At 42.7% G+C, this 20,841-nt stretch overlaps 1 protein-coding gene across 1 annotated transcript in view; it reads left to right on the forward strand.

The window, feature by feature from the left end:
* The window catches only part of LOC142743742 (protocadherin-16-like), a 95,409-nt gene that overhangs the window by 46,510 nt on the left and 28,058 nt on the right, over positions 1–20,841 (forward strand). Inside the window, exon 2 of the mRNA XM_075854765.1 lies at positions 16,484–18,240. Coding sequence (XP_075710880.1) covers positions 16,528–18,240 — 1,713 coding nt within the window. The 5' untranslated portion in view covers positions 16,484–16,527. The remainder of the gene's footprint in view (positions 1–16,483; positions 18,241–20,841) is intronic.

Raw genomic sequence — 20,841 nt, forward strand, 5'->3', positions numbered from 1 at the left:
TACCAGCATTATACATTATATTACATCACAGGGAGATAACACCACAGAGCTGACACTCTAATACCAGCATTATACATTATATTACATCACAGGGAGATTATACCACAGAGCTGACACTCTAATACCAGCATTATACATTATATTACATCACAGAGAGATAACACCACAGAGCTGACACTCTAATACCAGCATTATACATTATATTACATCACAGGGAGATTATACCACAGAGCTGACACTCTAATACCAGCATTATACATTATATTACATCACAGGGAGATAATACCACAGAGCTGACACTCTAATACCAGCATTATACATTATATTACATCACAGGGAGATTATACCACAGAGCTGACACTCTAATACCAGCATTATACATTATATTACATCACAGGGAGATAATACCACAGAGCTGACACTCTAATACCAGCATTATACATTATATTACATCACAGGGGGATAATACCACAGAGCTGACACTCTAATACCAGTATTATATATTATATTACATCACAGGGAGATTATACCACAGAGCTGACACTCTAATACCAGCATTATACATTATATTACATCACAGGGAGATAACACCACAGAGCTGACACTCTAATACCAGCATTATACATTATATTACATCACAGGGAGATTATACCACAGAGCTGACACTCTAATACCGGCATTATACATTATATTACATCACAGGGAGATTATACCACAGAGCTGACACTCTAATACCAGCATTATACATTATATTACATCACAGGGAGATTATACCACAGAGCTGACACTCTAATACCAGCATTATACATTATATTACATCACAGGGAGATAACACCACAGAGCTGACACTCTAATACCAGCATTATACATTATATTACATCACAGGGAGATAATACCACAGAGCTGACACTCTAATACCAGCATTATACATTATATTACATCACAGGGAGATAATACCACAGAGCTGACACTCTAATACCAGCATTATACATTATATTACATCACAGGGAGATAACACCACAGAGCTGACACTCTAATACCAGCATTATACATTATATTACATCACAGGGAGATAATACCACAGAGCTGACACTCTAATACCAGCATTATACATTATATTACATCACAGGGAGATAATACCACAGAGCTGACACTCTAATACCAGCATTATACATTATATTACATCACAGGGAGATAACACCACAGAGCTGACACTCTAATATCAGCATTATACATTATATATTATCACAGGGAGATTATACCACAGAGCTGACACTCTAATACCAGCATTATACATTATATTACATCACAGGGAGATAACACCACAGAGCTGACACTCTAATACCAGCATTATACATTATATTACATCACAGGGAGATAACACCACAGAGCTGACACTCTAATACCAGCATTATACATTATATTACATCACAGGGAGATTATACCACAGAGCTGACACTCTAATACCAGCATTATACATTATATTACATCACAGGGAGATAACACCACAGAGCTGACACTCTAATACCAGCATTATACATTATATTACATCACAGGGAGATTACACCACAGAGCTGACACTCTAATACCAGCATTATACATTATATTACATCACAGGGAGATTATACCACAGAGCTGACACTCTAATACCAGCATTATACATTATATTACATCACAGGGAGATTATACCACAGAGCTGACACTCTAATACCAGCATTATACATTATATTACATCACAGGGAGATAACACCACAGAGCTGACACTCTAATACCAGCATTATACATTATATTACATCACAGGGAGATTATACCACAGAGCTGACACTCTAATACCAGCATTATACATTATATTACATCACAGGGAGATTATACCACAGAGCTGACACTCTAATACCAGCATTATACATTATATTACATCACAGGGAGATTATACCACAGAGCTGACACTCTAATACCAGCATTATACATTATATTACATCACAGGGAGATAATACCACAGAGCTGACACTCTAATACCAGCATTATACATTATATTACATCACAGGGAGATAATACCACAGAGCTGACACTCTAATACCAGCATTATACATTATATTACATCACAGGGAGATAACACCACAGAGCTGACACTCTAATACCAGTATTATACATTATATTACATCACAGGGAGATTATACCACAGAGCTGACACTCTAATACCAGCATTATACATTATATTACATCACAGGGAGATAACACCACAGAGCTGACACTCTAATACCAGCATTATACATTATATTACATCACAGGAAGATAATACCACAGAGCTGACACTCTAATACCAGCATTATACATTATATTACATCACAGGGAGATTATACCACAGAGCTGACACTCTAATACCAGCATTATACATTATATTACATCACAGGGAGATAATACCACAGAGCTGACACTCTAATACCAGTATTATACATTATATTACATCACAGGGAGATTATACCACAGAGCTGACACTCTAATACCAGTATTATACATTATATTACATCACAGGGAGATAATACCACAGAGCTGACACTCTAATACCAGCATTATACATTATATTACATCACAGGGAGATTACACCACAGAGCTGACACTCTAATACCAGCATTATACATTATATTACATCACAGGGAGATTATACCACAGAGCTGACACTCTAATACCGGCATTATACATTATATTACATCACAGGGAGATAATACCACAGAGCTGACACTCTAATACCAGCATTATACATTATATTACATCACAGGGAGATTACACCACAGAGCTGACACTCTAATACCAGCATTATACATTATATTACATCACAGGGAGATAATACCACAGAGCTGACACTCTAATACCAGTATTATATATTATATTACATCACAGGGAGATAACACCACAGAGCTGACACTCTAATATCTCCTATAACGATTTCTTTACATAACGGGGAGCAGATCTTTACTAGTTTGGTTGTTTGTAGATATTTTAATGTTCCGGTCTTGACATCTGAGCTGACACTTCTTCTGGCGGCTGCAGGAATGTTGGGGGGCAGTGCTTGGGGAGATGAGGGGTCCTCTGCCACACTTATCTCACTCCTCTGAGGGCTTTTCTGCAGCCAGTAAATGACACTTCACTTGAGATGTCCCCGGGGAGTCCTCCAGATAAACATTCTCATGACCAGACACTTTCCAGATGGGAAAATAGACGGCAAGATCCGGACATGACAGGGACAAGATGTGGAGACTGTCTGGTGAGTCCTGGTGAACTGCGCCCCCTACGGGTCAGGGACCAGCAGGGGCTCATGTAAGAACATTATAATCTGGCTGCCTCCTCGTGCTACGGACTGGTCCGGCTGCTGCCTCTGTCCTCTGGATTACACTTGGATGTTTGGAAGGAATCTGTTCACATGGAGAGATGGACAGAAGAACCAAACCAGGGACGACTTATAAACGTCTGAGAATCGTATATTACAAGAGCAGATAACCCCACAACTGTAATGGCACCGAGGATTCACATACTAGACCTCGTCACTCAGCACATGACGGCTCCCACTAGATGGTCTTCAGTGGCGGATTCAGTAGACTATAGGCCCTGGCCTGTTCCCCAAACTCTGGCCCCTCTTCTCCACCGCCGCTCTGACGTGTCTATAGTGAACACCACCTTTCTGTGCGAGCATTGACAAATGGTTGTTACGATTCCCCTTGTCACCGGGCTGTGTCCCTACATAATGACAGTCTCCAACCATCGATGACAGTCACGTTCACTGCAGGGACCGCACAGTCCACAAAATCATCACCGGAACCTCCTCAGAGAGCCGGCCTCCGCTTCAGCTCTCCTGAAGGTCTAAATCCAGAAGATCTCCCTCCTCCCCAGGACAAGCCCTTATATACCCCTCAGGGGGAGGAACATCTGGGCAGTTTCTAGTCACCATCATTATAATGACTTTAGTTTGTGTCTCTGCTGTCTGTATGTGAGTTGTGGTCCTTTGTGCTATTATGTGTATTGCCACAGCCGGGATGAGGACACACAGGGGGGGGGGGGGGGAGATAATTGGATCTGCCTTGTTTGCTGGTCTGCACCTGAGCTGAATATAACTGTGGTGCCTCCTGATGACCCCCTGTGGAGACTGGACAATGAGGACACTTTATGTCTTGTGGACTTCACCTCTGACTCGTCTGATTGTCCATAGGCTGGAGACACGACCTGTGGTACCTGATTACAGGATCATTCCTCTCTGGACTCACAATATACGACACATAACGCACCATCACACTATACCACACATAATGCACCATCACAATATACCACACATAATGCACCATCACAATATACCACACATAATACACCATCACACTATACCACACATAATACACCATCACAATATACCACACATAATACACCATCACACTATACCACACATAATGCACCATCACACTATACCACACATAATGCACCATCACACTATACCACACATAATACACCATCACAATATACCACACATAATACACCATCACACTATACCACACATAATGCACCATCACACTATACCACACATAATGCACCATCACAATATACCACACATAATGCACCATCACAATATACCACACATAATGCACCATCACAATATACCACACATAATACACCATCACACTATACCACACATAATACACCATCACAATATACCACACATAATACACCATCACACTATACCACACATAATGCACCATCACACTATACCACACATAATACACCATCACAATATACCACACATAATGCACCATCACAATATACCACACATAATACACCATCACACTATACCACACATAATACACCATCACAATATACCACACATAATGCACCATCACACTATACCACACATAATACACCATCACACTATACCACACATAATGCACCATCACACTATACCACACATAATACACCATCACACTATACCACACATAATGCACCATCACAATATACCACACATAATACACCATCACATTATACCACACATAATACACCATCACACTATACCACACATAATACACCATCACACTATACCACACATAATGCACCATCACAATATACCACACATAATGCACCATCACAGTATACCACACATAATACACCATCACACTATACCACACATAATACACCATCACACTATACCACACATAATACACCATCACACTATACCACACATAATGCACCATCACACTATACCACACATAATGCACCATCACACTATACACCACACATAATACACCATCACAATATACCACACATAATGCACCATCACACTATACCACACATAATACATCATCACAATATACCACACATAATACACCATCACATTATACCACACATAATGCACCATCACACTATACCACACATAATACACCATCACACTATACCACACATAATGCACCATCACACTATACCACACATAATGCACCATCACACTATACCACACATAATGCACCATCACACTATACCACACATAATGCACCATCACAATATACCACACATAATGCACCATCACACTATACCACACATAATGCACCATCACACTATACCACACATAATGCACCATCACACTATACCACACATAATGCACCATCACAATAATCCACACATAATGCACCATCACAATATACCACACATAATACACCATCACAATATACCACACATAATACACCATCACACTATACCACACATAATACACCATCACAATATACCACACATAATGCACCATCACACTATACCACACATAATACACCATCACACTATACCACACATAATACACCATCACATTATACCACACATAATACACCATCACAATAATCCACACATAATGCACCATCACAATATACCACACATAATGCACCATCACACTATACCACACATAATACACCATCACAATATACCACACATAATACACCATCACACTATACCACACATAATACACCATCACACTATACCACACATAATGCACCATCACACTATACCACACATAATACACCATCACATTATACCACACATAATACACCATCACAATAATCCACACATAATACACCATCACACTATACCACACATAATACACCATCACACTATACCACACATAATACACCATCACAATAATCCACACATAATGCACCATCACAATATACCACACATAATACACCATCACAATATACCACACATAATACACCATCACACTATACCACACATAATACACCATCACACTATACCACACATAATACACCATCACACTATACCACACATAATGCACCATCACAATATACCACACATAATACACCATCACAATAATCCACACATAATGCACCATCACAATATACCACACATAATACACCATCACAATATACCACACATAATACACCATCACAATATACCACACATAATACACCATCACAATATACCACACATAATGCACCATCACACTATACCACACATAATACACCATCACACTATACCACACATAATGCACCATCACAATATACCACACATAATACACCATCACAATAATCCACACATAATGCACCATCACAATATACCACACATAATACACCATCACAATATACCACACATAATGCACCATCACACTATACCACACATAATACACCATCACACTATACCACACATAATACACCATCACAATATACCACACATAATGCACCATCACACTATACCACACATAATGCACCATCACACTATACCACACATAATACACCATCACAATATACCACACATAATGCACCATCACAACATACCACACATAACGCACCATCACAATATACCACACATAATGCACCATCACAATATACCACACATAATGCACCATCACACTATACCACACATAATGCACCATCACACTATACCACACATAATGCACCATCACACTATACCACACATAATGCACCATCACACTATACCACACATAATGCACCATCACACTATACCACACATAATGCACCATCACACTATACCACACATAATGCACCATCACACTATACCACACATAATGCACCATCACAATATACCACACATAATACACCATCACAATATACCACACATAATACACCATCACACTATACCACACATAATACACCATCACACTGTACCACACAATGCACCATCACACTATACCACACATAATGCACCATCACACTATACCACACATAATGCACCATCACACTATACCACACATAATGCACCATCACAATAAACCACACATAATGCACCATCACAATATACCACACATAATGCACCATCACACTATACCACACATAATACACCATCACACTATACCACACATAATGCACCATCACAATAAACCACACATAATGCACCATCACAATATACCACACATAATGCACCATCACACTATACCACACATAATGCACCATCACAATATACCACACATAATACACCATCACAATATACCACACATAATGCACCATCACACTATACCACACATAATACACCATCACACTATACCACACATAATGCACCATCACAATATACCACACATAATACACCATCACAATATACCACACATAATGCACCATCACACTATACCACACATAATACACCATCACACTATACCACACATAATACACCATCACAATATACCACACATAATGCACCATCACACTATACCACACATAATGCACCATCACACTATACCCCACATAATACACCATCACACTATACCACACATAATGCACCATCACAATATACCACACATAATACACCATCACAATATACCACACATAATGCACCATCACACTATACCACACATAATGCACCATCACACTATACCCCACATAATACACCATCACACTATACCACACATAATGCACCATCACAATATACCACACATAATACACCATCACAATATACCACACATAATGCACCATCACACTATACCACACATAATACACCATCACACTATACCACACATAATACACCATCACACTATACCACACATAATGCACCATCACAATATACCACACATAATACACCATCACAATATACCACACATAATGCACCATCACACTATACCACACATAATGCACCATCACACTATACCCCACATAATACACCATCACACTATACCACACATAATGCACCATCACAATATACCACACATAATACACCATCACAATATACCACACATAATGCACCATCACACTATACCACACATAATACACCATCACACTATACCACACATAATACACCATCACACTATACCACACATAATACACCATCACAATATACCACACATAATACACCATCACACTATACCACACATAATACACCATCACACTATACCACACATAATACACCACCACACTATACCACACATAATACACCATCACACTATACCACACATAATGCACCATCACACTATACCACACATAATGCACCATCACAATAATCCACACATAATACACCATCACACTATACCACACATAATACACCATCACACTGTACCACACAATGCACCATCACACTATACCACACATAATGCACCATCACACTATACCACACATAATGCACCATCACACTATACCACACATAATGCACCATTACAATAAACCACACATAATGCACCATCACAATATACCACACATAATGCACCATCACACTATACCACACATAATACACCATCACACTATACCACACATAATGCACCATCACAATAAACCACACATAATGCACCATCACAATATACCACACATAATGCACCATCACACTATACCACACATAATGCACCATCACAATATACCACACATAATACACCATCACAATATACCACACATAATGCACCATCACACTATACCACACATAATACACCATCACACTATACCACACATAATGCACCATCACAATATACCACACATAATACACCATCACAATATACCACACATAATGCACCATCACACTATACCACACATAATACACCATCACACTATACCACACATAATACACCATCACAATATACCACACATAATGCACCATCACACTATACCACACATAATGCACCATCACACTATACCCCACATAATACACCATCACACTATACCACACATAATGCACCATCACAATATACCACACATAATACACCATCACAATATACCACACATAATGCACCATCACACTATACCACACATAATGCACCATCACACTATACCCCACATAATACACCATCACACTATACCACACATAATGCACCATCACAATATACCACACATAATACACCATCACAATATACCACACATAATGCACCATCACACTATACCACACATAATACACCATCACACTATACCACACATAATACACCATCACAATATACCACACATAATGCACCATCACACTATACCACACATAATGCACCATCACACTATACCCCACATAATACACCATCACACTATACCACACATAATGCACCATCACACTATACCACACATAATGCACCATCACAATAAACCACACATAATGCACCATCACACTATACCACACATAATGCACCATCACACTATACCACACATAATGCACCATCACACTATACCACACATAATGCACCATCACAATAAACCACACATAATGCACCATCACAATATACCACACATAATGCACCATCACACTATACCACACATAATGCACCATCACACTATACCACACATAATGCACCATCACAATAAACCACACATAATGCACCATCACAATAAACCACACATAATGCACCATCACAATAAACCACACATAATGCACCATCACAATAAACCACACATAATGCACCATCACAATAAACCACACATAATGCACCATCACACTATACCACACATAATGCACCATCACACTATACCACACATAATACACCATCACAATATACCACACATAATGCACCATCACACTATACCACACATAATACACCATCACACTATACCACACATAATACACCATCACACTATACCACACATAATACACCATCACACTATACCACACATAATGCACCATCACAATATACCACACATAATGCACCATCACAATAAACCACACATAATGCACCATCACACTATACCACACATAATACACCATCACAATATACCACACATAATGCACCATCACAATAAACCACACATAATGCACCATCACACTATACCACACATAATGCACCATCACAATAAACCACACATAATGCACCATCACAATAAACCACACATAATGCACCATCACAATAAACCACACATAATGCACCATCACAATAAACCACACATAATGCACCATCACAATAAACCACACATAATGCACCATCACACTATACCACACATAATGCACCATCACACTATACCACACATAATACACCATCACAATATACCACACATAATACACCATCACACTATACCACACATAATGCACCATCACACTATACCACACATAATACACCATCACACTATACCACACATAATACACCATCACACTATACCCCACATAATACACCATCACACTATACCACACATAATGCACCATCACACTATACCACACATAATACACCATCACAATATACCACACATAATGCACCATCACACTATACCACACATAATACACCATCACACTATACCACACATAATACACCATCACACTATACCACACATAATACACCATCACACTATACCACACATAATGCACCATCACAATATACCACACATAATGCACCATCACAATAAACCACACATAATGCACCATCACACTATACCACACATAATACACCATCACAATATACCACACATAATGCACCATCACAATAAACCACACATAATGCACCATCACACTATACCACACATAATGCACCATCACAATAAACCACACATAATGCACCATCACAATAAACCACACATAATGCACCATCACAATAAACCACACATAATGCACCATCACAATAAACCACACATAATGCACCATCACAATAAACCACACATAATGCACCATCACACTATACCACACATAATGCACCATCACACTATACCACACATAATACACCATCACAATATACCACACATAATACACCATCACACTATACCACACATAATGCACCATCACACTATACCACACATAATACACCATCACACTATACCACACATAATACACCATCACACTATACCACACATAATGCACCATCACAATAAACCACACATAATGCACCATCACAATAAACCACACATAATGCACCATCACACTATACCACACATAATGCACCATCACAATAAACCACACATAATGCACCATCACAACCTCTCCCCTCATATAATAAGTGAGCTGGCCTTTTGGCCTCCACTGGCCGCTGGCCACCTCACTCGTAGTGCACACCGATCCACTTTCCACAGTTCATTGTATGACCGAAGAGCAATTTTTAACAGTTGCCGGGTTCCTTGATCAGCTCATGGGAGAAGGGCAGTCTATGGCTCTTCATGTCGGGACAGTCCATCAGCGTTCTGGTGTTGCCCTTCCCCGTTTGTATTGGATGGAGAAGCTGTACGGTTGTAAGGACAGGCTCCACCGCAGTAATCGTCCATGGTCCCCAGACACTCGGTTCAGCCATGTGAGGGGGTTGTGATCCGTTACAATTGTAAAGTCTCTGCCATACAGGTATGGCTGTAATTTTTTGAGAGCCCATACGATGGCAAGGCACTCTTTTTTAATAGTTTCATAGGCAACTTCCCGATCCAGTAGTTTATGACTTATGAAAGCAACTGGATGCCCAGCCGCGTCTATCTGGCTAAGAACTGCTCCAATCCCGTAGGTGGACGCATCTGTCTGCACAAGGAACCTGCGCTTGTAGTCTGGTGTGGCCAGGACAGGGGGCAGTGGTGAGGGCCGTCTTTAATGCTGTAAAGGCTTCCTCGCAGGCAGGTGCCCACTTCACCATCCTTGGCATGTTTTTGCGGGTCAGGTCATTTAGGGGCTTTGCCAGGGCACTGAAATGAGAAACAAATTTTCGGTAGTAACTAGGGGTCCCCAAAAAGGCCAGTACCTTTTTCTTAGTTTGAGGGGTAGGCCAGTTGCTAATGGCTTCCACCTTGGCAGGCTCAGGTCTTAGGGTCCCACCTCCTACTCTGTGCCCCAGATACTGCACCTCAGCCATACCCAACTGGCATTTATTAGGGCGAATTGTCCAAGTGTTTAAGATGTTCCTCCCATGATGTGCTGAAAATAGCAATATCATCCAAGTATGAACAGGCAAAGTCCTGACATTGTTCTAGCAGCCGGTCTACCAATCTTTGGAAGGTCGCTGGGGCATTTTTCATCCCAAAGGGCATTCCCAGGAATTCAAAGATGCCAAAGGGGGTAATAAACGCAGATCGCTCCCTGGCGCCCTCTGTTAGGGTTATCTGCCAGTACCCCTTGCTCAAGTCTAATGTAGTTACAAATCAAGCACTGGCCAGCCGATCCAGTAGATCGTCAATCCGTGGCATAGGGTACGCGTCACTTTTGGTGGCATCGTTTAGGCGCCGGTAATCTACTCAGAATCGCATTGTGCCATCCTTTTTGGGCACCAGTATCACAGGGGAAGCCCAGGGGCTCTGGGATGGCCTAATAATCCCAAGTTGTTTCATGTCCGCCAGTTCACTCTTGATCATGTCCCAAACGGCCTCTGGAACTCTAAAACCACAAAAAAAAAAAAGGCCATACTTACTAAGTGTGTGGGTGAAAACCCGTTCCCAGCAGGACGCAGACAGGTCAAAAAATGCTGCAGAAGGAGGTGCATTAAATAGTGATAGCCACTCCCACTAGTCTTGAGGGGAGTGGCAACTAAGTGCTCACAAGTGTGTGATAAATGAGTGTCAGTGTTAGTGTTAGTGTCAGTGTTAGTGTTAGTGTCAGTGTTAGTGTTAGTGTGGTGCTAGGGTGTGAATGTATGGTAAGAAAGAAATGTGTATGTATGGAGGTGTCAGAACTGTGTGATAATGTAATAAAAAATAATAATAATAAATGTGTGATGAATAGGGGTCAGTGCTGTGAGTAGTACATGGGGTGCCAGTACTATGTGTAATACGTGGAGGGATAATGTGCTGGTCGTCAGGCATAGCGTATCTTGCCGAATCACAGCCTATTTGTAACGCCCCTACTGTTAGCTAAGACGGGCTGTTAGATGGTTTATGGCTGATTGTACTCTCTAGATCCCAGCTCCCAGTAGATGGTTGATGGCTTGTGGTACTCTCCAGATCCCAGCTCCCAGTAGATGGTTCATAGCTCGTAGTACTTTCTAGATCCCAGATCCAAGTAGATGGTACATGACTCATGGCACGCTGTAGATTACTGCTCTTAGAAGATGGTTGATGGCTCATAGTAGTCTCTAGATCCCAGTATATGATATGTGGTTTGTGGTACTTTCTAGATCCCAGCTCCCAGTTGATGGTTCACGGCTTGTGGTACTCTAAATCCCGGCTTCCAATAGATGGCTCATATCCTGCAGTACTCTCTAGAGCCGAGCTCCCAGTAGATGGTTTATGGCTTGTGGTACTCTAGATCCGAGCTCCCAGTAGATGGTTTATGGCTTGTGGTACTCTAGATCCCAGCTCCCAGTAGATGGTTTATGGCTTATTGCATTCTCTGTGTCCTAGCTCCCAGTAAATGGTACATGGCTTGTGGTACTCTCAAGATCTCGGCTCCAAGAAGGTGGTACATGACTCATAGCACACTGTAGATCACGGTTCTAAGCAGATGGTTCTTGGCCCAGGGTACACTCTAGATTCTAGCTCTCAGGAGATGGTTTATAGCTTATGGTACTCTCCAGAACCCAGCTCCCAGTAGATGGTTCATAGTTCATGATACTTTCTAGATCCCAGCTCCCAGTAGATGGCTCATGGCTCATGGGACGCTGTAGATTACAGTTCTTAGAAGATGGTTGATGGCTCGTACTAGTCTACGATTCTAGCTCCCAGTAGATGGGTTATGGCTTGTGGTACTCTAGATCCCAGCTCCCAGTAGCTGGTTTATGGCTTGTGGTACTCTAGATCCTAGGTCCCAGTAGATGGTTTATGGCTCATTGTATTCTCTGGATCCTAGCTCCCAGTAAATGGTACATGGCTTGCAGTACTCTCAAGACCTCAGCTCCAAGAAGGTGGTACATGACTCATAGCACACTGTAGATCACTGTTCTAAGTAGATGGTTTGTTGGTACTCTCTAGATTAAAGCTCCCAGGAGGTGGTTTATAGCTCATGGTACTCTCCAGATCCCAGCTCCCAGTAGATGGTCCATAGTTCGTAGTACTTTCTAGATCCCAGATCCAAGTAGATGGTACATGACTCATGGCATGCTGTAGATTACTGCTCTTAGAAGATGGTTGATGGCTCATAGTAGTCTCTAGATCCCAGTATATGATATGTGGTTTGTAGTACTTTCTAGATCCCAGCTCCCAGTTGATGGTTCACTGCTTGTGGTACTCTAAATCCCGGCTTCCAATAGATGGTTCATATCCTGCAGTACTCTCTAGAGCCGAGCTCCCAGTAGATGGTTTATGGCTCGTGGTACTCTCTCAATCCAACTCACAGTAGATGCATCATAACTCATGGTACTCTCTAGATATCGATGGTTCATGGCTCGTGCTATTTTCTAGATCCCAGCTCCCCATAGATGGTTCATGGCTCGTGCTATTTTCTAGATCCCAGCTCCCCATAGATGGTTCATGGCTCGTGCTACTCTCTAGATCCCAGCTCCCATTGATGGTTCATGGCTCGTGCTACTCTCTAGATCCCAGCTCCCCATAGATGGTTCATGGCTCGTGCTACTCTCTAGATCCCAGCTCCCCATAGATGGTTCATGGCTCGTGCTACTCTCTAGATCCCAGCTCCCCATAGATGGTTCATGGCTCATGCTACTCTCTAGATCCCAGCTCCCCATAGATGGTTCATGGCTTGTGCTGCTGTCTAGATCCCAGCTCCCCATAGATGGTTCATGGCTCGTGCTACTCTCTAGATCCCAGCTCCCCATAGATGGTTCATGGCTCGTGCTACTTCTAGATCCCAGCTCCCCATAGATGGTTCATGGCTTGTGCTGCTGTCTAGATCCCAGCTCCCCATAGATGGTTCATGGCTCGTGCTGCTCTCTAGATCCCAGCTCCCCATAGATGGTTCATGGCTCGTGCTACACTCTAGATCCCAGCTCCCCATAGATGGTTCATGGCTCGTGCTACTCTCTAGATCCCAGCTCCCCATAGATGGCTCATGGCTCGTGCTACTCTCTAGATCCCAGCTCCCCATAGATGGTTCATGGCTCGTGCTACTCTCTAGATCCCAGCTCCCCATAGATGGCTCATGGCTCGTGCTACTTCTAGATCCCAGCTCCCCATAGATGGTTCATGGCTCGTGCTACTCTCTAGATCCCAGCTCCCAGTAGATAAATTATTTCACTCTACACCTGTCAGGTTTTATTTTATTATGAGTTTTCTGGCCACAAGGATAGTTTTAATTGGAAAAGGGCAGAGGAGAGATGAATACAAACAGGAAGAGCTGCATTCTGGGAATTTGGTAATAAACATGCTGTGTAACTACCTGCTGTAAGAGGTTGTATTTCTTAAATTTTAAATATGATGTTTATTTGTGGTCTTAAAACTTCTATAAGTCATGTACTACCTGTGGGTGATGCTTATCCGCCATTTTCCAGTGTTGGCTTCTTTTTTCATCCCTACCCCCTTACTTATCACAGGCTTTAGTTGTTGTTTTTCAATACTTTACATTGCAGCACTGCTTGCCTAGATTGGCTCCTGTGTAGAAGTACAAGCTTAACATACGCTCACTAAGAAGTCAGTACATGGAGAGATGATTTCCATAACAGCAATGACATAATGATTATATACTACAAGCAACTAAAACACAGTGAGAAATAGATGTTTATCGGCACATTGCATCGTCAGCCGCATCGAGGCAGGGCTCCTCCGATGGGAACCGCTGCATGTGTTGGGGGTGAATGGTCATTATCTTTTTTGGAGGACACTTTTGGGGTGAAAGGGTTAACAATGGCGGATGTGAAGTGATTAGAGTATATATTACTAGATTAGAGGCAAGTTAGGGGCAGTAATTCTATCAGGACAATGACAAAAAATAGTTTTTTTTTCCCTTACACATCTAGAAAAAACAGCTGCAAACCCAAGATATCCAAGACTAAGAGGTCCTCAGGAGGTGGAGGAATACAGATACCAAAAACAACCTCTAAAGGAGCCATGAAACATAGGGTCAGCTTATCCCAAGGCAGGGGGACAAAGAATCCATGACATACAAGGTTTACCTCAACCGGAGCAAGACGTAGAATACATGAAATACTGGGATGGTCCCCCAGCCCTTAGGTGGACATGACGGAAGGGAATTATGAGACATCCTGAGGGATTATTTTCTTGCTTGATGTAAGTCAATTTCTCAACCTCATTGTTATTTCTTTTCTCTGCAGAATGAGCAACTGTGACCATCGAGCTCGAAGTGGATGAAGACAGAATGCTGCCGCTCAGGGTCTACCTCTTGCTGCTGTTGGCTTTTTCCCCATCCAATTCCTCTCTGGGGACCCTGGAGCTTCACATTGATGAAGAACAACCGGCTGGAACCATCATTGGTGACATCAGTGCAGGTCTTCCACCCGGCTCCACTGGATACATGTTTTTTATTTCAGCGCAAGAAGGAAGCGGTGTTACTAGTGATTTAGACATAGATGAGCACACCGGAATCATTAAAACTGCGCAAGTCCTTGATAGGGAGCAACGTAACCATTATAGCTTTATAGCAGTCACTCCGGAGGGTGTAACCGTGGAAGTGCATATTCATGTGGATGACATCAATGACCACACTCCCACATTTGCTAAAGGTCGTGTCGAAATTGGCATTCCGGAGCACACACCCCGGGGGACTAGCTACCCACTAGAGCCGGCTGTGGATTTGGATAGTGGAGTATTGGGCACTCAGGGATATCTTATTCAAAATGGAGATCCCATGCAAGCATTCCGACTAGAAACCCGCCAAATGTCCAGTGGTATACTGTCTGTAGAACTAGTAGTCAACTCAAATCTAGATCGAGAGAATCGTTCATCATATGCTTTAACTCTTGAGGCATATGACGGTGGATCTCCAAGTCGTAGCTCACAAATGAAATTGGATATATCTATCCTGGACATCAATGACCATGCTCCAGCATTCAACCAGAGCCGCTATCAGGCGCTTATTTCAGAAACTCTTGTGCCAGGTTCTAGTGTCCTTCAGGTCTATGCCACTGATGCTGATCTGGGTCAAAATGGGGACATCACTTATGAGATCAACCGTAGGCAAAGTGACTCAGAGGGTTTCTTTACCATCAATCCACATTCCGGACTTATCCAGCTTAGCAAACCATTGGATTATGAGACTCGGAAAGCTCATGAACTGGTTGTGCAAGCAAGGGATGGGGCAGCTCAGCCAGAGGTGGGAACAGCATTTGTTTCCATCCAGGTAAGGGATTCCAACGACAACCAGCCCAGCATGACCATAATCTTTCTAAGTGAGGATGGAGCCCCAAGAGTGTCAGAGGGGGCCACCCCAGGGCAATATGTAGCGCGAATCTCTGTATCCGACCCCGACTATGGCGAGCATCCTGATGTGGATGTGACTCTGGAGGGTGGGGAGGGAAAGTTTGCTTTGACCACAAAAGATAGCATCATCTACCTCATCTGTGTGGACAAGTTACTAGACCGTGAAGAGCGAGACTCTTACCGCCTACGGGTTCTTGCTACAGATTCAGGAACTCCTCCATTAAGGGCTGAATCCTCATTTGTTCTTGTGGTGACTGATGTTAATGATAATCCGCCAGTCTTTGACCGACAAGAATACAGCCACAGTGTACCAGAAGCAGTTCATCCCGGGAGCTTCCTTCTCCAAGTGACCGCCCGGGATAAAGATCAAGGAGATAATGGAGAAATTAGATATAGCCTTCTAGACACAACTTGGTTCCACATCCACCCAGAAACAGGAGTCATAACCACAGCTGCCCCATTGGACTATGAGAAAGATCCGCAGCCACAAATGACAGTGGTGGCTTCAGATCGTGGCACGCCAGCATTAACCGCCACCACTATTGTTAGGGTCCAACTACTGGATGTTAATGACAATGAACCCATCTTTGCCAATGCAATATACAATGCCACCCTGAGTGAAGGCTCTGCGCGGGGGAACTGCTTCCTAAAGGTGAGAAAGGAAAACAGTTTTTGGATCCTACAATTTACGTTTATAGAAGGTATATAATGGATCATATCTCCATGATCTTGTGTACAGATCACATGGGCACCAGGATTTTTGTGACCTGATTCTGGAGACATGGGCATGCTGCATGACTACCACACACCAATCCATACAGGTAAAATAGGGGAATGCATGGTTATCACACACACTGCTCCAAACAGGTAATACAGGGGTCTGCAAGAATACTACCCAAACCTACTATTCCCTACAGGTGATCGAGGGTACTGCATGACTACTACCCAAACCTACTATTCCCTACAGGTGATCGAGGGTACTGCATGACTACTACCCAAACCTATTCCCACAGGTGATCGAGGGTACTGCATGACTACTACCCAAACCTACTATTCCCTACAGGTGATCGAGCGTACTGCATGACTACTACCCAAGCCTACTATTCCCACAGGTGATCGAGGGTACTGAATGACTACTACCCAAGCCTACTATTCCCACAGGTGATCGAGGGTACTGCATGACTACTACCCAAGCCTACCATTCCCACAGGTGATCGAGGGTACTGCATGACTACTACCCAAACCTACTATTCCCACAGGTGATCAAGGGTACTGAATGACTACTACCCAAGCCTACTATTCCCTATAGGTGATCGAGGGTACTGCATGACTACTACCCAAGCCTACTATTCCCACAGGTGATCGAGGGTACTGCATGACTACTACCCAAGCCTACTATTCCCTATAGGTGATCGAGGGTACTGCATGACTACTACCCAAACCTACTATTCCCACAGGTGATCGAGGGTACTGCATGACTACTACCCAAACCTACTATTCCCTACAGGTGATCGAGGGTACTGCATGACTACTACCCAAACCTACTATTTCCACAGGTGATCGAGGGTACTGCATGACTACTACCCAAACCTACTATTCCCACAGGTGATCGAGGGTACTGCATGACTACTACCCAAACCTACTATTCCCTACAGGTGATCGAGGGTACTGCATGACTGCCACCCAAAATACTATTCCCTACAGATGATCGAGGGTACTGCATGACTACTACCCAAACCTACTATTCCCTACAGGTGATCGAGGGTACTGCATGACTGCCACCCAAAATACTATTCCCTACAGATGATCGAGGGTACTGCATGACTACTACCCAAACCTACTATTCCCACAGGTTATCGAGGGTACTGCATGACTGCTACCCAAGCCTACTATTCCCACAGGTGATCGAGGGTACTGCATGACTACTATCCAAACCTACTATTCTCTACAGGTGATTGAGGGTACTGCATGACTGCCACCCAAACTACTACTCCCTACAGGTGATCGAGGGTACTGCATGACTACTACCCAAACGTACTATTCCCACAGGTGATCGAGGGTACTGCATGACTATTATCCAAACCTACTATTCCCTACAGGTGATCGAGGGTACTGCATGACTACCACCCAAAATACTATTCCCTAGAGGTTATCGAGGGTGCTGCATGATGACTACCCAAACCTACTATTCCCATAGGTGATCGAGGGTACTGCATGACTACTATCCAAACCTACTATTCCCTACAGGTGATCGAGGGTACTGCATGACTACCACCCAAAATACTATTCCCTACAGGTTATCGAGGGTGCTGCATGACGACTACCCAAACCTACTATTCTCTACAGGTAATCGAGGGTACTGCATGACTACTACCCAAGCCTACCATTCCCACAGGTGATCGAGGGTACTGCATGACTACTATCCAAACTACTATTCCCTAAAGGTGATTGAGGGTACTCAGAATGACATTGGAGACGGCTCATAATTTGGCGCAGTTCCTCTTTCCTACCAGCAGTCCTATATGACGGAGGGTTTAATGTTGTGGTGATGCTGAGAAGTGGCAGCTCCATGAGTTATTAGTTGATGTCTTCGTTTGGTGGATCAGGGTGATTAGCATGTTATAAGATTATAAAACCTTCTGCTTGGCATATCCAATCCTAAAACCGCGTGCAACCAGAATACAATAGCTGCACTGTGGACTGCATTTCAGGCAGAGCAGACTGGTGTCTTGGGGTCTCCATGAGGTCCTCCTATGGTTCTCCTTCAGATCAGACCATGTCGCTTCCCAATAATAAGAATATGCGCTGGGTATTTGGCTTTTCTTTTCTCCCCTGGTGACCTCTGCCTCCGCATTACAGAATATTCTGATGTGAAAAAACCTGGACAGGGCATCCCAGAAAAAAAAAACTGCCCTTCTTCCACTACAAGGAGCCTTATATCAGGGCTGCAGTATGTAAAGTGCGTCTCCCTCCAGAGCAGTCACCTCACAGTTGACGCACAGGGCAATGACTCCTGGCTCTGCAGGCTTCCAATCTAATGGTGAGACCAAGAAGCGTGGCTCATTGTTCCATTGTCTGGCTCTGGATTGGAGGTGGAGACCCCCGGGAATGTTCTTGATGTTGGGATAATTCAGGGATGTGCTGGGCGGTGATTCTGCTCCATGTGACAGATGAGTTATATGCAGATTATAAACGTGATTTTTGTAGACTTGACATTGGGCATCAGTGGCCTCAGCAGAGCCAGGACGGGTGT

The sequence above is a fragment of the Rhinoderma darwinii genome, chromosome 2, assembly GCF_050947455.1.
Source record: "Rhinoderma darwinii isolate aRhiDar2 chromosome 2, aRhiDar2.hap1, whole genome shotgun sequence".
Classification (NCBI taxonomy): Eukaryota; Metazoa; Chordata; class Amphibia; order Anura; family Rhinodermatidae; genus Rhinoderma; species Rhinoderma darwinii.